The sequence below is a fragment of a genome, unplaced genomic scaffold, assembly GCF_019419815.1.
Source record: "Pyrus x bretschneideri cultivar Hongxiangsu unplaced genomic scaffold, Pyrus_bretschneideri_v1 Contig79, whole genome shotgun sequence".
In the NCBI taxonomy this organism is placed as follows: domain Eukaryota; kingdom Viridiplantae; phylum Streptophyta; class Magnoliopsida; order Rosales; family Rosaceae; genus Pyrus; species Pyrus x bretschneideri.
This window is the reverse complement of record NW_025999819.1, coordinates 1,602,159-1,623,223: the sequence shown is the minus strand read 5'-3', so window position 1 is coordinate 1,623,223 and position 21,065 is coordinate 1,602,159. Positions and strand designations below refer to the sequence as shown.

The following is a 21,065-nucleotide window of genomic DNA, read 5'->3' as shown; positions in this document are numbered from 1 at the left end:
CCTAAATCAAGCATGGCATGTTCAAAACGATTATGTCCAATCACACAAGGAATTGTGAAACTACCGGGGTCTTTGCACTTGGTAGGCAGTTTACGTTGCAAAACAGCGGACACATTCTCGCTTACCTTCACTACCTCTTTGTTTGCCCTTCTTCTCTTTGTATTGCATAGGTCCTTGAGGAATTTAGCATACTTTGGAACCTGTTTGATTGCATCGAGAAGCGGTATGTTCACTTGCACCTTCCGGAACGTTTCAAGAATGTCCTTCTCGCTTTCTTCCTTTTTTTCTTGCATGAACCTGCGAGGAAAAGGTACATTGGGCAGATTAGGACGTGAAGTACATGAATTTGAACTTAAATTACCTGATTTGGCCGAGTTAGGGTGATCTGCCTCAGGTTGTGTCGTATCTTCATCTACTTTCTGGGTAGATTTGGGATTGTTTGGCTCGGTCCCAACTTCTTTTCCACCCCTTAGGGTGATGGCCTTGGCGGATTCGAATCCTCCCTTTGGATTGACTGTGGTTGAGCTAGGAAGCTTTCCTTGTTCTCTAATCTGTCCAAGGAACTCAGAAATCTGCCCTATTTGTTTCTTCATATCCATCATCTCCTTCTCGTTATTTTCTATCCGGTTGTTTTGATTTTGCAACCCCTGTGAAATAGAGGTTAGTAATTGCATAGCTTGATTACTTTCCAAAGACGTACCTGAATGAGATGATGCCGAAGGTTGTTGAGATTGTTGGGGTGCATACGGCTTGGAATAAAAACCAGGGGGGTTTGGCCTAAATCCTCCTTGTTGGGCAGTTTGTTGTGGCTCCCTCCATTTGAAGTTTGGATGGTCCCTCCATCCGGCATTGTAAGTGTTCGAGTATGGGTTGTTTTGATTTTGTCCTTGGAAACCAATTGCATTGGCGGATTCCCACCCACCATTCTCGATTAGTTGAGGGCAATTGTCGGATGGATGCCCTTGAATTGAGCATACGCCACAAACTTGGTGTTCTTGTGCTTTTGGACCAATCACAACCTGAGAAACAAGAGAAGTAAGATTAGCAAGCTGTGATTGAATTTCAGAAATAACACTCACCTCATTTACACTTTGTTGCCGTGGGCCTTCCCTTTGGCCCACTCCTTCATATTGTTGAGCGTTGAGCGCTCGGTTGGCTATGAGCATCTTGGCATCCCTTGGTGTTTTGTCCACCAATGCTCCTCCCGCTGATGCATCAAGCATTTGACGTTCGATAGGAAGAAGGCCCTCATAGAAGTATTGAAGGAGAAGTTCCTCCTTCATTTGATGTTGAGGACATGAAGCTACAAGGCCTTTGAAGCGCTCATAATAAGCCGGGAATGTCTCACCATGGTTCTGTTGAATACCACTAATTTTCTTCCGTAGGAGAATCACTCTCGAAGTAGGGAAGAATTTCTCCAAGAAAGCACGCTTCATACTCTCCCACGAAGTCACAGTTCCCGGGGCTAGTTCGTAGAGCCAATCTTTGGCCTTGTCCATAAGTGAAAATGGAAAGGCCTTCATCTTCAGTATACTCCCATCCACATTGACGGGGGTCATGCTCGAACAAACCACCTCGAACTCCTTCAAGTGTTTGTTGGGGTCTTCCATAGACAAGCCATGGAATTTCGGAATATGGTGTAACAAACTGGATTTGAGTTCAAATTCGTCAGTCTTCCCCTCTGCAGCCGTGGGGTATTGGATACAAAGAGGCAATGCATTATCCAAACCCGAGGCCGAAAGCTCCTTGATGGTTCTATTATCTGCTGCCATGGCTTGTTCTTCTTCAAAAATCTGATCCGTGGGCTTTTCTTCTACACCGACTTCGTCTTCTTCAAGCCTAGGTTGTGGTGGAGGTTGTGGTGGCTCTTGTTGACTCCTCGTTCTCCTCAAAGTGCGTTCAAAATCACCGTCAAAGTCGGAGATGTTCTCTATAATAGGCCGAGAGCGACGAGTCATACACAGTACCTAAAAAAAACAAGGAAACAAACAAACTAAGAATCTGAAATAAGAATGCACGAAAAACTAAAAAAAAAAAAAAAAAAATATATAAAAATAAAGACAAAGGATTAGCAAAGTTGCTAATCCCCGGCAACGGCGCCAAAATTTGATGCGAGAATTACTTGACACTCAAATTAAACCCTCGTTTGACAATTGTAGTAGAATGGATAAGTGAGGGATCGTTCTAGACCGGGGATTAGGAGGGCTTGCTAAAACCTTCTAAAGTGACTTAAAAACATAAAAACTAAATTAAAATACTCTTAACAAGACTACTATGACTCAGAATGGCTTTGAAAAACTCAAATTGTCTAAAACAATCAAATTGTCTCAAATGGAAGCTAGAACTTGATTTAGATGAATTTGCATTTATTTATGACTCCAAAAGCTTAAAGATACAAAAATAAAACATAAACGAATGATTAAGACTTAACAAAATAGGGGGGGGGGAATTGTGGTTGGACGATATTAAATTAAAAAGACAGAATATAATTAAAGGCAAAATGTAAATATGAATAAAAATATGGATGATGGAATAGCCAAGGGGTTCTTCTCCACACATGTTACACTTGCATACAAAATTGATTCTCAGTTGGTCTTTCGATAAGTTGTGAAACTCAATGCTCCAAGTTAATTAGGTCCGCTTAAATTAACTTTCAGATTTCCCTAGATTCGTTGGATTGAATGGAATACGCATTACAACCAAATTATTCTTAATCAAAGTCCCTAACTATGGAATACGCATGATAGAGACATTCAACAAAGATCATTAAGTTCAACGGAAATCATAAACATTGACGAGGCATTCGTTACTATGGAATACGCATGAAACTTATGCCAAGAATTCGTTTAACGCGATTGTTTATAAGCAACCTCCACTACTTGTGAATATAAGTTCATAACGATTAGATGAAATTCACTTATATTCTAGCGTCATATTCATGCATGAAAATTAAGCGCGCATTCTTAATAAACATTCATAAATAAATTATCAATCAAACGGTTAAACAAATTGAATCCACAACTTATGAAATTCCAACGAAAGTTAATCAATTCATATTGCAAATATAAACATAGTTTTGAATCACCCCCTAGCTAAAGGGGGTTTAGTTCCTCATAAGTTTGAAATCAAAGAAACCCCTAAACATTCCAACAACTCAAACTTGAATTGTATGAACGTTTAGGCACTCTTCTCTTCCACTCTCATACGTACAAAACAAAGAGAATTAAATTTAAACTTTGAAATCAAAGAAACACCTAAACATTCCAACAACTCTAACTTGAATTGTATGAACGTTTAGGCACTCTTCTCTTTCTCGTTGTTGTAGCACAAGGTCTAAGGGGAGCTTTGGGGATTATGTGAAGTGTTTTGGAGGGATGGGAAGTGGTTGGAGATGGAAGAAAAGATGCAAAATGGAAAGAAACTCACGGCTAGGGAAGGAATGGAAGTGTTTGTGGTGTGTTGTGTATGAAATGAGATGCTAATTGAATGAATGAATGCAAGGGTATTTATAGGAGTAGTGGAGGGAACATATGGCTATGTCATTTGTAGGTGAAGTAGGTGGATGTTGTAGGTGAAGTAGGTGGATGTTGTAGGTGAAGTGGATGTTGTAGGTGAAGTAGGTGGATGTTGTAGGTGAAATAGGTGGATGTTGTAGGTGAAGTAGGTGGATGTTGTAGGTGAAGTGGATGTTGTAGGTGAAGTAGGTGGATGTTATGTTAAGTGATAAGTGATATGATATGTGGTTATGATATGATAAGTGGTTAAGTGGTGATGATAAGTGATAAGTGATTAAGTGATATGATATGTGGTGATGATAAGTGATAAGTGCATGTGGGTTAACTAATGAAGGAAATGCATGTGCAATGACAATGTGTTAGAATGGATGTGTGTTATGCATGGCATGATTGGGATTAGGAAAGGTTTAAATGTCCTAAAACTAAAGAGAATAAGGTTCCAACACTTTGGCTCCAATTAGGTCTTCAATTTCGTCCAACACTTTGGCTTCAAGCATAAGCTATCCGTCCTTAGCCCAAAAGTGCTCCAAAAGTCTCCAAAATGCATCTTTTTGCTCCTTTAGCCCTTTGGAACTACAAACACACGAAAATAGCTTAAAGTACTAAAATAACTAAAGAAACATAACGTAAATGTACGAGAACAAGCCATTTAAGTCGCATAAATATGCTCCTATCAGGGAACTGTAGACAGCAGGCTAGTGGCCCCCTGGAGACAGTGGCGGATCTAAGAGTTTTTGTGAGGGGCCTCACACAAATATAGAAGAAGAAAAAACGAATAGGAGTTATAAAATTACTAATGCAAAACATCATAATATATATCCAAATAATTAAGTAGTCAAAACTAACATATGCATAGATAATTTTATCTAATCAAAATTATTCTCGACGAATTTCATATTTTGAAACTGTTGCATGATGTCATCTATTGAAAGAATTATTAAACTCAAAATTAATAAAACTTTTCCAACCCTAAAACTCAAGTAAGAGGTGGGATAGAATAGAAACAAATGTTTTATAGAGAATATTAGAGTATTACAAACCTTCTTGTCCTTTATTCAATAAATTTGGGATTTGGAATGGCTAAATATATGAAATTCAAGAAAAATAGGGAATAACTCTGCCAGTGCATAAGTGAAAGACAATTTTTTTTACTTAAAAGTGAATGATGGATTTTAATTTAAATGTTATTCATTTGTAATAAGGTGGTGTTATCCACACACCTCTTTTTACCTTTCACATACCTCTCTCAATTTCTAGTCGTCCAATCGAATAAATTGAAGAATATCAAATGACATAAATTAACAGGGGGTATGTGGAAGGTAAAAAAAGGTATCTAGATAACACCACCCTCTGTGATAAATGACCATTCAAAATATATACTTAATTTTGGGATGAGATCTGTTGGATTAAAAATAAATAATGATTGAATTTGTTTTAATTGTTCAGAATGGTTGCAAAGCAATAGAAATAGAAATAAGTGTAATACTAATTTTATTTTTTCAAGTTAGGGTAGGCCTAGGACTATTGTAGTCCTTAATTGTCTTCGCCAATGCCTGCAGACAATAGACCTTCATTCAAGCATTTCGTCGAACACCTTTCGTGCAGGTTCAGAGGGGTGAATTTTCCCTCTTAGGGTTGATTTCCAACAATTGGAGGTGTGGCCACACCTCTTTGCGTCTTTGTGGCTTCATCACTTGAAAGGGGTTGCCTTAAGGCTCTGAGAGAGGGAAGGAAGGAGAGTTGCAATCAGCTGGAGACTTGGGAAGTGGCAGGATTCTGAAATTCTAACAAGAATAAAAATCGAGAAGTGAGCCTTGGAGGTGAGTGGAGGCTCGGCTGGGCTAATCAGCATTCTAATATTTATTCTTTGGAAAAATTAAAAAAGAATTTAGATATATATTAGATGTTATTTTAGGAATAATAGTTGGTGGGAAAATAACATTTCAACTTTTTAGCTTTCTTTAATTCTATAAGCAAGGGGATTTATATCCTTTTAGAGAACAAAACCCCCAAATACTTAGAATCAAGCAAGCATCAAAAATCATTTTCCTCCACTTGCTTCTGCGGAAAAAATTTTGCAAATTATATCAGCAAAACAGGTGTATATCAAATAGTCCTTGAAATTGAAAATCAATCGATGTAGTCCCTGAAAATAGGTGTCGCAAAATCAAGTGGACCTTCCATCTCAATTCTGTCAAAAAATTTGTTATATGTTGATGTGACACATAAATGGGGCTGACATGATGTAAGAGTTTTATCATAAATGGTCCATGAAATTATGACCTACACCATCAATATGGTCCCTGAAATTGAAAATTGATAAACGTAGTCCATGAAAATAGGCGTCACAAAACAATGTAGTCATTTTGTCACAATTATGTCAAAAATATGCTTATGTGGGTTTAATAACTAATTAAAAAGTTGTCTGATAGGAGCATAATTAGGCGACTTACTTAGCTTGTTTTCGTGCATTTATGTTGTTAATTCATAGTTGTTTTAGTAGTTTAAGCCATTTTCGTGTGTTTTTAGGTTCACATGGATAAGGAAGCAAAAAGGTGCATTTTGGAGCAAAATTAGACTTGGAATGGATAGCTTATGCTTGGAGCAAAAGGAATGGACGAAATTGAAGACCTAAAGGAGTTAGGATTCCTAATCACAAGAGGATTCCTAATCACAAGAGGATTCCTAATCAAATGAGGAATCCTAGTCAAAGAAGGTTTCCTACTTGGAGAAGGAAAGTTAAGCCAAGGTTTCCTATTTTTCTTTAACCTTTCCTAATCCTAAATGTCCTTGAATTCCAGCAAGTTTGAAGGCACCTTATGTATTTTAGGACACAAAACAAAGTTCCCTTGCAACCTAAATACCATGTCGTGCATCCCTTAGTGTTTCCCTTCCTTGCTGTGCAAGGGAGGGCCTTCTTTCCTATTCTAAAGCATTAAAACACATTCCTTTTTCATATCAAACTCAGCCATAACTCACATACCTTTTTCTATTCCAAAATCCTTGCCTAATTTCAGAAATAAAGCACATTCCCTTTCTTGCACTCCTTTGCCGCAAGTTACATGCCTTTCCCCTTAATTTCTGACCTTGTGTTTCCTTTTCCTTAGGGATTTGGGGTTAATTCCTTTCCTAAACTAAGTAATAAAGCCTTAGGATTCTTTCTTCAATATATATACCCAATGCCGCACCCTTATTGAACTCTAATCACCCTTCCACACAACCTGCCTTTATTCACTCAGAAACATAACCTTTGCCGCAGCCTTCCATCAAACTTTCCACCATTCTCCTACTTCCATACCTTCATCCAAGCCTCCATACACCCTCCATAACCTTTGCCACACCACCCTACTCTCCTAAATCCATTCAAAACCCAGAAAATCATCCACAAAACCACCTTAGACTCTTGTGCCGTGACTTTGCAAGGAAGAAGAGAATGAAGACGAAACCTTGGGCGTTTGTGCATTCAAGTTGGAGTGTTGGAATGTTTTTAGGTGTAATCTATCTTTTGTTTTCAATGTTTAATTCTATTTTCCTTTGTTTTGTTATGAACATGAGAGGCTAAACTCGTTTTAGCCTAGGGATGCTTTGAAACCATGATTATGTTTATAATATGAGTTGATAAATTCCAGTTGTGATTTCATAAATTGTGAATGCAATTTACTTAACCGTTTGATGGATAACTTATTCTTGTATGTCGATTAGGGATGCCTACTTAATTTGCATGCTTGAATTTGGTGCTAGAATATAAGGGAGTTTCACATAATCATCACAAACTTATTTTCACAGGTAGTTAAGGTTGTTTTCACAATCATGTTAAGTAAATTCCTAGCATGAGTATCATGATGTCATAGTTACAAGTGCTTTGTCAATACTTATGATTTCCATTGAACGTAATGATCTTTGATTGTATCTCTATTATGATGTCATGTAGGGGACTTTTGAAGAATGCTTTGGGTTGTCGTATGATGTCATCCAATCCACTAACTTAAGGGAAATATAAGGGTTAATTAGTGATGTCACGGTTAATCTGGGGTGTTGAGGTTCATGGTTTATCGGAAAAGCAACTGGAAATCAATTTATGTTTGAATGTATCATGTGTGGAGAAGTATCCCTTGGCTATTTCATCATCCATTGGTTTTTCTTAATTTCGTCAAAATCTGTTTTAAGTTTTTAATTCACTTATTTTTCTTTTAAATTCGTCCAAAATCAAATCCCCTCTTCTTACTTGTTCCAAATCTGTCCAAAAGTGTGTTTTTGAGTCTTTTGAGTCAAAACTAATTGTATTTTCGTCCAAATTGAGTCCTAGAGTCTAAATTGAGTCTTTTTTATTGTTTTGAGTCTTTGAAGTTTGTTTTGAGTCATACAAGTTTAGTTAAGAGTCTTTTGAGTTTGTTTAAGTGTTTTGAAGCATATTTTTGTATCTTTGAGTCAGTTTTCATTAGATTAGCAATCGCTCCTAATCCCCGGCCTAGAACGATCCCTACTTATATCTATACTACAATTGTCAAAAAGAGGGTTTAATTTGAGTGCTATCTTTTATCACATCATTGTCAAAACATCTTTTTGCACAACGAGATTATCTTAAGGCAGAGCTCGTCGTTCTTCGCATCACCAAGATCCAAGGAGCGCCCTATAAAAGGTGATCTCGATCCTAGTCCAATTCGATGAAGGTCGTCAAAAGGTGTCAAAATGGGTGTCTTGAGAATTTTTTTTTCAAAGAAGAGATGCATAGGCTACCATAGATGGAGGCAGAGGAGTATGGGTTGGGATAAGAGGTGACTGCGGAGCCGAGTTTCTGGGTTGACAACTTTTTTAATTAATTATTAAATTATTAAACCTATTTCTAATTTATTTAGTTAGACTTGTAACAAAATATTTGACAGAATTATAACGGAATGACCACATTGATTTAAGACATATGTTTTAGGACTACATTGATCGATTTTCAATTTTAGGGATCATCCTAATGGTGTGGGTTAATTTCAGGGACCATTTATGATAAAATATATAAAAATTAAAAATCTTAAAAAAAAACTTGTGGGATCCATTTATGTGCCACATATTTTTGGCACTTGACTTTTTTATTGGTGTTTTTTGGCCAAGACTATTAGACCCAATTTATCAATTTTATCAGGGAAAATTCTAGGAAAGTCATATTTTTTAGACCACATGATGTGATAATTGATAGTTGGATTCTTTTTTTAATGATCTAAAAAAAGAGTCTAACCATCAACTGCTACATCACATGGTTTACAAAATATAATTCAAGTAGATAGTCTCTCTAGAATAAGTAGAAAACTATTAATTAAAAAAATTCTTAAAAAAATAATTGGGGGAGTTTTATTGTCAACCATTCAATTTGATCCAACAAGATCGTGAGAAGACCGCACCTTAGACCATCTACAATCCATAGAATAAAACTTAAAATATAAGCTTTAAACCTCCCCCTTCCCCCCTCCCCCTAACCATCTCCAACCAGTAGAGGTGGTTCAAAAAATCAAAAATAAAAAATCGAAAGAAACTGAATTGAATACCAAATCGAAGAAAAAAAAATTGAACTGAAAAACAAATCGAACTGAACTGAAATTGGTTGGTTCGGTTTCGATTTCTATGGTTTGAAAATCGAACCGAACCGAACCGAACTAAACTAGTGTGTGTGTGTGTGTGTGTGTGTATTATTAATTATGAAAATCATATGTAGATTTACAAAAACTCAAGGTCCACAATAATCATAATTGGTCACTAACTACAATAATCATCATTGGTCACTAACTACTACACGGAGTCCTTTTACAAGGCTCTCATGGTAAAGTCAGTACAGTAACTTAGCAGGTAAGCAACGATAATATCCTTAGTTTCTTTTTTGTCATAATTATTGAAGGAATTTCTCTAGAACCAAAGGATGTAAACAGGAAACGGATCCTCTCCAGATCCCATCCATCTAATCCTCCTCATCAAATAATCCGGACCTTTGAAATTGATCCAACGGCTAATGTTATTATAACTTTTGAAGTGGATGTTTGTTTGTAGTCGTTAGATCAAATTTTAAAAGTCCGGATTGCTTGATAAAGAGGCTTAATGGAAGGAATCTGGAGAGGATCCATTTCCATGTAAACCATTATGAACAGAAGATTTGTTGTAATCAGAGTATTATGCTTCCATCTACTATTGCAGTCTTGCAGTTGTTAGGTACTAATGCTTAATTGTGGTTTTCTATATGAAACATGTAGGTTTTGACATGAACTTATAGACATAAGATTTAAAGGATCCATGTGACCAGACTGTACTGTTTAAAAAAAAATAAAAACTAAAAAATTAAAAATAAAAAATAAAACCGAAACCGAACCGGAAAACAACTAAACCAAACAAACATAGAAAAACTTTGAACCAAACCAATTAGAATGTAACCCACTCCTACCAACCATTGGGCTAAAATAAGCATTGGGAGAAAATATATCTTTGGGCTAAATTCACCCCAAAAATTAAGCTGGGCTTAAATTATTTTGGACCTAACAATATGTCATATTTCAAACCTTTGTTTGTTTTTTACTTTTAAATCAACGGAAAGAGATACTCTCTGGATCCCTTCCTCCTAATCCATTAAATCAGGGAATCCGTGACATTGAAATTTGATCCAACAGTTACAAACAGAGGCCCACTTTAAAAGTTATAATAACTTCAGTCATTGGATCAAATTTCAATGGCACGAATTACCTGAATTGGTGGATTAGGAGGAAGGAATCCAAGGATCCCTTTTTGAAATCAACGACTGTAATCAATTGAGATTAAATCTAACAGTTACAAAAAAAAAAAAAAGGGATTTAACGGACCAAAATTAAATCTAATGCCTAAATAATTATCTAAATCAAATTTCACTTATAATTTTATAAATACCTATGGATTTGTATTATTTTTAATTAATTATCAAAATTCAAATATTTTTATGTTAAAATGTTCATAAAAATAAATTAGTATAATTTATATAAATTTATTTTTTTTTAAAAAGGTTACCAAAATAAATAAATTAGGCTAAAATTTTAGGGAACTTTCATGAAAAGGGCTTGAGTTAAGTATATTTTAAAAAAAAAAACTATGCCATAACTTTGTTAAAAGAAAAAGACTTAAATTTAATGAAAAACTCTTAAATTTTAATAAAAAGCACAAAAGAAATTAAATTTTAAAAAGGACATAATTTTAATATTAAATTTTTTTTTGATACGCGCGTCCTCACACAAATTGTTTATGAAACTTAATAGTACTACTACATTGTTTATGAAACTTATTACACTTTTTATGAAACTTAACAGTAATACACTATTTATGAAACTTAATGGCATCTCACGGCGCCAGTAGTTTCGTGGATAAAAATTGCTAAAGCATCTCACGGCGCCAGTAGATATTACACTATTTATGAAACTTATTACACTTTTGATTACCATACAATTTCTAAAGCATCTCACGACGCCAGTAGTTTCGTGGATAAAAATTGCTAGGAACATGGCATTCGTCTAATCGGTGCATCATGTAAATCAAAATTGTGTGTATAAAAGGTAGTGGCTTGGTAAATAAAGTTGCACAAGGTACTCTTCAGTGCTTCATATGTCTATAATATATAATATGTAGTGGGTGTTTATGTATATATAGTACAAATATATAGAGGTGTGTGCTTTGTAGATATTGGAGCTGCAAGGTTGGAGTTGCTTCGCAAGGCAATTTTTGGACTCCAATTGATGAGTACTAGAAAAAGTAGTCGAAAGATGCAGCGGCAAAGGAGACTACATGCGCGTTTGATAAGATTCTTTTGTTTGTTTGTTCGTTTTTTTTTTTTTTTTTTTTTTTTCTTCTTGTTCTTATTATTAAATATAAAGTTATTAGATGACTTTTGATTAAAATTAAAAGTTTTAAAGCCCTTTTATTAGTTTTCCTAAAATTTTAGGCCATAACTATTTAAGGAAAAAAAAAGCAATTTCTGGGTTATAACTTAAACTTTTCTAATTTAAAATTTTAAACTTTTATCTCTAATGATTGGAGATGATCTTAGCAGCGCATTCTCAATAATGCAGATGATTTTACAATGAGTAATGTTAAGTAGATTAAATTTGCAAATTCAATAATATGTAACAATAAGAAATAAGGGCATGAATTAACACTCAAATATAATTCAATCATCAATTTTTATGTGTTTTGTTTATTAAATTTGTGCCGTAGCATTACCCTTTCGCGATACTTGGGTTACTCGCACCTATGTCGCCACGCTTGCTTCGTCACCGTTTTCCCGACCTTCTCTTCCTTCCGCGCCTTTTCTTCTCAGTCACAGCGGCCAAGTAATCAAGTTCGCGTCGAGCTCCCCCGATATATCGTATAGTCGTGTATGTAAGTGTTCTTCTTTCGTGAATATGTACATACATACATACATACATACACATATACATACATATATATATATATACACACACACTGACACATATATGTATACGTATATCTGTAGAGTTGATGTTTCCTATTGTCTGCTATCCACCAATCGTTTTCATAGGCTCCTTAAAATTGAAATTCTTGGTTGTGTATGCCTTTGCCAGTTAAGAAGGCGCTGGCCGTTTTTCCCGATTGGTTTTGGTTTCTTGGCAGCGTTGCACACCAAGTGTTTGTTAAAACGTCTGAATATGGTATTGCTCTATTGCATAATCACTTGCTGTATCCAGCTTAATCTCTAGTCATGAAGGGCTAAATGTTATAGGTTTAACGAAACAATTTCGTTTACTTGCCGATGTTATTATACCGTTCATACTAAATGTCAGAAAACCCTTCATACCTATATTCATATTTGTATTTTACTAATATTAATGTAGGATTCTGAACATTTAATAGTAAGATTATTACATCAATGAGGTTGCCTTTTAATAAAAAGAAAATTCTTAGACAAAAAAAAAAGGAAAAAGAAAACATTACGTGAATGAGGTTGTGCATAACCCACATGCCTAAAATATAGTTTCTAAGAAAAATAGTTTCAGTCAAAATTGACCGTTGCTCTATAATTACCATCTCTACTGCTCGTGTTGTATACAATCTCTCTAATTTAGGTGGGTATGTGAATCCCATATCTATTAGAGAGATCGTAATGAAGATGATCGGTTGAGATGGGAAAGAAATAGGACTTTTTACGATGTTAGAGGGTGGGTGGATAATGTGTGGGGAGAGTTGGATTTTGGGCTTACTTTATGCACTTTGGTATCTCCATAATTTAGGGATTATTCTTTTTTCAGTCTGGAGTCTCTCAATGTATTGTACTAGTAGTTCTGTTGCGAGTTTCTTTTTATCCAAAAGAAAAAGAAGCTGGTACAATGCTCTCTTGCATTGGATATGGCTCCTTGATTTACTACCTGACTATACAGAGTGTTGGGGTTCTCTGCGATAGCTCTTATGTATACATTTCTTAGATTGTTTTTATTCTACTCATGCAGGTGTGCTCGATGAGCTACTATGAGCAGTGGCGTGATCCAAGAAGCCGCTAACCAGTGCCCAACTTTTTGTTATTGAAATATACAGAAGATCTGCTATGAGGTGCTCCCCTCAGCTATTTCTATGTCTCCATTAAATATGATTTGCTAAGTTAAATTTCAGTAACCTCTGAGTCTCTTAACTCAATTCTACTACCATTATTCCCCAATTACACACAGAGGGTCATTACAGCTGTTCTATATAAACCAGACGTGGAAATGAAACTAATTCAAACCTCTTCCCATGAAGCTGAAAACCCAATAGAGCTCTCTCTGAGACAAGCCTTTGAACTTCTTGAACCAAAACTGAGGCCCCCTTTTTCATTAACAATTCCAAACCCACAAGAATACTTGTTGCTCAACAAAGCGATCCTTTATGGTGTATTATGTGAAAGCCATGTTGGAAAAACACATATGAAGCACTTACATGCTATTGTCACTGGTGGGTATTTCTGGTTTGTTAGCTTGCTAGTCAAGGTTGTGAATGAACTGTATGTGAAACTTCTTGAACCGGTGAAGTCTCAATTAATTTGGGTTACTAAGGAGTTGATCAATGTTCTAGCAGTAGGTGTTGATGGTTTGTTGGTTTGCTTGTTGAGGCAAATTATTGGAGGGGATTATAGTGATGGAAATCTGTGGCTTTGCTTTGAGATGGTGAGCATTTTTATGACCAAATGGGATTGTTTGTTAGAAGTAGAACCGATGATTTTGACTAGTGGATTGTATACATATCTTCGGTTATTAGCTGATCACTGTAGGTTGTTAAGCAATCCAAAATTAGAGGCATTAAAGCAATTGGAGGTCGATTTTTGCATTAAAGTTTTTAAGGAGAAGTTTCCTTTGTGTTTGAAGATTGGCAGGGATCTTGTTCGACTTCTACAAGATTTGGTTCATTTACCCAAGTTTAGAACAATATGGAAGGATTTGGTATTGAATCGCGGCGAATTTAAGGCTCAGGGATTTTCAGGTATTCCACAACTCTATAACACAAGGACTCCAAGCGAGTATATGTTACTTAGGATTACTCCAGAAATGGAGGCCCATTTACGATTTTTGCTCACTCATGTGAAGTTGGGAAACCAGAAGCGTCATCAGGCATGGTTTTCCAAGAAGTTTCTATTTGAACCAAACAGAGAGACTCTCATAATTGACATTGTTCGCTTTATATGTTGTGCTTACCACCCGACCAATGAAATCATTCAGTCAGATGTCATTCCAAGATGGGCTGTTATGGGTTGGCTTTTCAAATCTTGCACGAAGAATTATGTTGAAGCGAATGTGAAACTAGCTCTACTTTATGATTGGCTCTTTTTCGAGGAAAGAGTAGACAATATTATGGATATTGAACCGGCAATGTTATTAATGGTCTATTCTATACCCAGATACATTGATGTAACTCATACTATTCTTGAATTTTTGTTCCTTCTTATGGACAACTATGACGTGGAACATTACCATATCTTAGCTAAAGGTGTGTCATCTTCTTTTAGTGTACTTGTTAAGAGAGGAGTGATTTGTTCACTCGATGTCTTGACCTCTTGTGATGCATTGTCTCCTATATTGAAAGAGAGGCTTGGTAGGTTTTTGTCAGGTAGGAAATTTGAAATTTCTAAAGAGTTGCAACAAGCTTGCCATCCTGCTGATTTTGTGAGTTCGAACTCTTCATGTATGGAAACTCCATTACCATTAACAGAATGGCAACCAAAATGTAGCCAAGGAGACAGGTTTAGTATCAAATCAGCTGAACCTAAAGTTATGATATCAGATGATGCAGCTCCTTCCCATAGTCCATTAGTAGTGGACAGGGAAGGTCAAGTTCTTGATATAGACAATTTGATTCATAATCTTGGAGAAGCAATTAAAAATTCAAATCCAATGGCTCTTTGTACTTTGGAAGAACTGTTACTTTTATTTGTGAGTTTTGATGGCCAAGGACCAGAGAGTGGCTTCATTCTCCCGGATGTTTTATCTTCTAAAATAAAAAAGTTGTATGAATTGAGTGAGTCCAAATTATTTTCTCCTCTCGATTTTCATCCAGATAGTCCTGAAAACGGTGATGATGTTGGGTCTGCTACATCCTTAATTATCCGTATGTTTGTTCTTTCACAGCATCAAAATATGCAAGCTATGCTTCTATTCTGGTTAAAGAATGGTTTTCCAGTTGGAGCAAGGTTATTATTGTATGCATCAAGACTAGCTTATGAGGCACGCATGGTGGGTCTTTTTGGAGATGCCGTGGTTGACGTTAATTCTATTACTCCAAGTGATTCAGGCATCCGTCTGCTGCTATATCATGTCAATGGGTACTTTTCTTTTTTGCATGGTAGAACTGAAAACTCATATGAAACTATTGAGTCTATTTCTAAAGCAGAAAAGAAGTTAGTTGCAATGTTAGTCGATGGTGCCTTTGCTGCCTACAAATGCTTCCTTGTGTGTTCAAGAACTGCCTTATTCAAGGATACTGAAAATTCTCTGCCGCAGCTCCTTTTTTCTGACATAATGACTTGTTCTGTGTGGGAGAGGAAGCGATTAAAATTCTTGTTTTCCAGTGTCTATTGTCATCTTTCTGATATGTCCATTGGTGAGGAAGGCATCGTCAAGCTACTTGTTGGTCAATTAGATCATGCTGATCTTGTTAATATACAAATTGAGATTGGCTTGAAAAGATTTTCCATTTTTGGTGAGAATACTGAAACAGTTTTCCGCTTAATGAAGAATTCCCTTAATTGGGGTTGTGTGGAACAACATAAATTCTGGGGCTTGATTAGATCAGAGCTAGCGGTTTCGACGGTGCAAGTGCAGGGACTACTTTCAAAGTTTTTCTGGTTAGAGAAATTAGATGCAAATGCGAGTGCCATTGCTGTTGAAGGTCTTCTTACACTCTGTAGTTGCTGTCCACCCACGCCTGAGCTTGTTGGGGCTCTCATGCTATTACCTAACATTGTCTTTCAGGATTTTGCTTCTGCTGTTATGGCTAAATGGGCCGTATCTAATGGCTCCATGCTATTTGAAAGCTTGGCTGAGTTTTCAGAAAAAGTTGAGAGCAAAAATGGGGATCTCGTCATTCATGATTCAGCAGGAATGATAAACCGTTCTGCCATTTTGTGGTTATTGAAGTATTTTAATGGGAGTGACACTGATATTTCTGGCAACTTATCCTTAAATACTATGTGCAAAAATGCAATGCGACAAGTATGACGGGTTATGAAATGTGTTTCATTGGAAGGTAAGCTGTTCAGACTTCTATATCTCATATTGTAAAATTTGATCTTGAGTGTATGATTGATCTATGATACAATTTAGAACTAACAGACAAATCAGACTAGTTATAAATCTTATGAGTTCATTCTATATATGTGACATTTATTAGATTATTAAATGTTACACGACATTTGACTCTTTTATAAGATCTTTGACTCTTCTCTTCAGTGCATGACTATAAATCTGTAAACTGATTCATAATAAGATAAATACAGATTATTTTTCAGATTGAGAAATACAGAGACACACCGGCATATATATTAAGCTTTCTGCATGAGAGTCATATTGTATTGTCAAGGGAATTAGCACATGACTACATGAGTATTTGACATTCAGTGTTCTATTTTTGTTATATTTTATTGGTTAGAATGAAGGCATGTTTGCTTGACTACGATATGCTTTGCAAATGGTTGTGAAAAGTTATAGGACGTGAACCTGTATATATTTTTTATTAGTTTTCTGTTTTCACCTTAGATTTATATATGGATAACATATAAATATCCATTGTCTAGGCCTACAACTCAGCCATTTTTGAAATAACTACAGAAGAGGTATCATCAATGATGACCAAGCTAATTGGCTCTAGTGCAAGTGGGAGATTGTGGGAAATGTGCCCTAAAACCAATCATATGATCATATTTTACGGACATTTCACATGTTAAAGTAATCTACTTTAATATTGATGTGAAAATTATGTTGACACACAAATTAAACCCTATTTGTGACAATTGTAGTATATATGCAAGTAGAGATCGTTCTAACCGGGGATTAACTAGGGATGCTAATCTACTCTAAACTAACTTAAAAACACAAAATTAAACTTTAAAACACTTACCTAGACCTATATGACTCAAAACAACTTAAAAAGACTCAAAACAGCCCAAAACACTCAAATAGACTCAAACTAGACTATAAAGGGTGATTTGGACGAAATTTAACTAACTTAGACTCAAAACACTAATTTGGACAGATTCAAACACTTTTCTAACTAATCTAACACACTTAATAAAATGGAGACTTGATTTGGACGAAATTAATTAAAATGGACAGATTGTAAATTAAACAGATTAGGCACTATACTAGGTGAATTGAATGGGAAAAAGGCTAGTTAGGGGGTCCTTCTCCACACATGCACATATGTAACATAAATTGATTTCCAAATTTCACCCCTTTTAAACCATGAATCACAATGCCCCAAATTAATTGTGAAAAGCACAAATTAACTTTCAGATTTTCCTAGTTTCATTGAATTGGATGGAATACGCATCGACAATCAAATTATTCTTATCAAATTCCCTACATGAACTGCATAATAGAGATAAAATCAAAGATCATTAAGCTTTTTGAAAACCCTAAGCATTGACTAGGCATTCGTAACTATGAATTGCATGATACTCTTGCCTCGAATTTACTTAATACAATCATGACTAGTGATTTCCACTACTTATGAATATAAGGTCATAATGATTAGGTGAAATTTCCGTATATCCTAGCATCAAATTCATGTATGAAAACTAAGTATGCATCCTTAATCAACACACAAGAACAAGTTCTTAATAAATCAATTAAGTAAATCACATCCACAATTCAAGAAACAAAATCTGGAGGAAATCAATTCATATAAAACATATGCCCATGGTTTCGAATTCACCCTTAACTAAGAAAAACTTAGTTACACATGTTCATAACAATTGAAAAGCAAATTAAAATAAACATGGAAACGAAACAAGCGAAGAAAGAACTCTGAAAGTCTCCAATGGATGTAGATTTCTTGCGGCACAAGATGGTCTTTCTCCTATGGAAGCCACGTCACTCCTTCTTCTCCCTAGGACTTGCGGCACAAAGTGTATTTTCTGAATGAATGGTGGCTGATGTGAATGGATAAATGAATTGAAGGATGAATGGCTGCCTAGGGTGTCTAAGAGGGTGTAGCACAATAATAGGTAGATATATATAGCATGGCCGAAACCCTAGCAATCAGATTTAGGGTTAAACCTAGCTGATACAAGTGTTTTTGGGCCCCTAAGTTGCGGCAAGGGTTTGGGAATTAAGTCCTAGCCCAATCAATCTCAGATATGGACTTATACAATCCAAATCCAAGAGAAAAAGGGCCAATAAAATCAGAATCCAATCAGAAAAAGGTTTAAGAATACTCGTCCAAAATTGGGCCTTCTAGAAACTAAGTGTTTTATGGCTGATTTTGGGTGTTCTAGAAGGCATAAAAGAGAGGGAAGGTGTGGCACCCTTTTAGGGTCAGATAGGGCTTCTAGAAATTAGGTTTTTAGGTCCACTTACAACTAGGATTAAGGTGGAACAAGATTAGGTTAGGATAAGATAGGATAAGGTTTGGATAAGATAAGGTTGGATAAGGTTTTGGATAATGTTTCCTCTTTTCTTGCACTTTCCTTATCTTCTTTGTCATGAACTTTCCTTTTCTGATTTGTAGCATGTTTCTAACCTTTTTTGACTCCAAATTCGTCCATCCTTGTTGCTCCATATACAAGCTATCCAAAATAAGCCCAAAACTGCTCTAAAAGGCTCAAAATTGCCTTTTCTTGCCCATTTTGTCATTAGGACCTACAAACAAACAAAAATAGCTCAAAACACTATAATAAGTAGTAATTAGCTCACTAAATGTAAGGAAATAACATAACTAAGTAGCATAAATATGCTCCTATCAAATATAAAGGGCAAAGATTATTGTTTTAAGTCATCTCATATAAAATAGTCACAATCGCATTACTAGGGTATGGATGCTAAATGTCAAACCCCTAATGTGATTATTCCAAGTTATATGATTCAATTGAGTCGTATAGGAATGCCTTCCATCATTACGCTCGATACTTCGGCCGAAGATTCTCGAATCCTATCTTAGAGAATTCTTCCTCTCTTAACGAGGATTAAAGATCCCTTGTTGATCATTCACATGCCCCTGAGAATAAATCACTAACCCCAACAATGCATAGAACACATCCAAGATGAGATGTGGTCACGTCACATTATCAAATGATCAGCAACGTATCCCCAAGACAACTATGATGTCTCAGGTCAAATGATCACTTGCATTATTCCAACCAGTAGAGTTACTTGCTTGATATGTGAGTAGACCTCCATGCAAGAACTTTCGTTTGATTGTATTCAGTGAACTCGTTCCCTTAATGAACACCTACGTACTTGTCTTAGTGTCACTACACGAATGGCTTGAGACTTTCCATCCTTCCCATTTGAAGCAGACACAATACGTACTAGTCTATTTGGATTGTCAGTGTCCCTCTAACAATCATATGACTATGAACCTTTTTGGACATTATGGTTATGTGAAGAAGGTCTCTGTAATCTAACATCTTTAGATTACTTCTTCCATCGATCCATTGTCCATGGACTCACTAATTTTGGACGTATATTGTTCATTGAGATAGTCCTAATAAGTGACTTTGTCTTTTGCTGTATTAGAGCACCTACATACAGACATTGTCCTGAAAGGTTTCTTCCAAAGATTGACTATTAGGGCATAACTCCAACAATAGGAGGATCCCTCCTTTTGGTATAAACGTTCTAACTTTATCTTTCATTGCAATTTACTTATGTTCTGACATCACTTGTGTGATATGGATTTAATCTCGCTGACATGCGCACTTAAAATTTTCACTTTTAGGTTTTAATTTATTCACTCTTTCCACATCACTACACTTTATGGCTTCGTCACCTTCTAGGTGTCGGCCATCACATCGCGATTCAGATGTCCAGGTGGACATTTTGGGTCGGGGTGTGTCACCCTAGAAAGTAATCACTATTTCTAGAAATAGTGATACTAGTGTATTAAAAAAATTTTGATAATAATTTTGTTCAATTTTGACATGTAATAAATAATTCATATTATTATTTGTTAAAAAATATGATTAAATTTTAAATTATATACCTAACAAAAAAAAGAGGGGAGGAATGAGTGACATGAGAGAGAGAATAGGGAGAAATGATGGTGATGGGTGAAAGAGAAGAAAGATGATAGTGATGGGTGAAAGAGAAGAAAGATGATAGTGATGGGTGAAAGAGGAGAGAGAGATGATGGTGAGGCATGAAGAGAGAGGGGCAAAGGTGAGGTAGGATGGGAGAGAAAGAAAGGTGTAGTTTTTTTTTTTTTTTTTTTTTTTTTTTTTTGTTTCATACTAAACTTTTGGAAGCTTTATATAAAGAGACAAAAACTTTCATTATATTTCAAGGAACTCCATTAGTTCTTAAACATGTGAAGGAGAGACAAAGGCATAGACAACTAATGCCCCGCCCAAAAACTTGGAAAGAAAGTTTTAAAATACCAACCATATCCCTAAGGCTTTAGGGCTGTTAATAGAATTCAGCCCTCACAACTTTAACAATATTAATATGTGCCACAAGCTCAATCCATCATGTGCAGAATCATTTTTTGAAATTATATGTAGAATCAGTTTGTATGCCTTATTACTAGAATCAATTCAACCAGTCCTCAATCATTTTTGCATAATCGGTTCAACCCGCCTTTGGCCATTTTTATAGAATCTGACACACCCCGACCTAGATCAGGGCATGCTGGCCGTCATGTGGAAGTGACGTAACCATGTGCACAGTGCGGAAGCTAATAAAATAATAATGGAAATTGTACGAATAAATAAAAACTGGTTTTACATAAAGTAATACCAAGTGCAAGCGTAAGTGTGACGTTAAGTTCAGAGCATGAAGCCTAAAGCAGTCCGGGAGAAAATGACGCAACAAAAGTACACCCGAAGGTGGTCTTACGCTGGTGATTGTCTGTCAGATATGC

General features: G+C 35.8%; 1 protein-coding gene across 3 annotated transcripts; it reads left to right on the top strand.

Moving 5' to 3' along the window:
• Positions 1 to 11,696: 11,696 nt before the first annotated feature.
• On the top strand, positions 11,697 to 16,364 carry LOC125472976 (integrator complex subunit 3-like). Of its 3 annotated transcripts, XM_048575165.1 has the most exons (4): positions 11,697 to 11,888; positions 12,092 to 12,178; positions 12,974 to 13,073; positions 13,474 to 16,364. In XM_048575165.1, the coding sequence occupies exons 3-4, from the start codon at positions 13,069 to 13,071 to the stop codon at positions 16,205 to 16,207; spliced, it is 2,739 nt and encodes a 912-aa protein (XP_048431122.1). In that variant the 5' UTR covers positions 11,697 to 11,888; positions 12,092 to 12,178; positions 12,974 to 13,068; the 3' UTR covers positions 16,208 to 16,364. The 3 variants fall into 3 exon arrangements, with proteins under 3 accessions (XP_048431122.1, XP_048431123.1, XP_048431121.1); XM_048575166.1 differs by lacking the exon at positions 12,092 to 12,178 and having other exon boundaries at positions 11,697 to 11,884; XM_048575164.1 differs by lacking the exon at positions 12,092 to 12,178.
• The last annotated feature ends 4,701 nt before the right edge of the window (positions 16,365 to 21,065 follow it).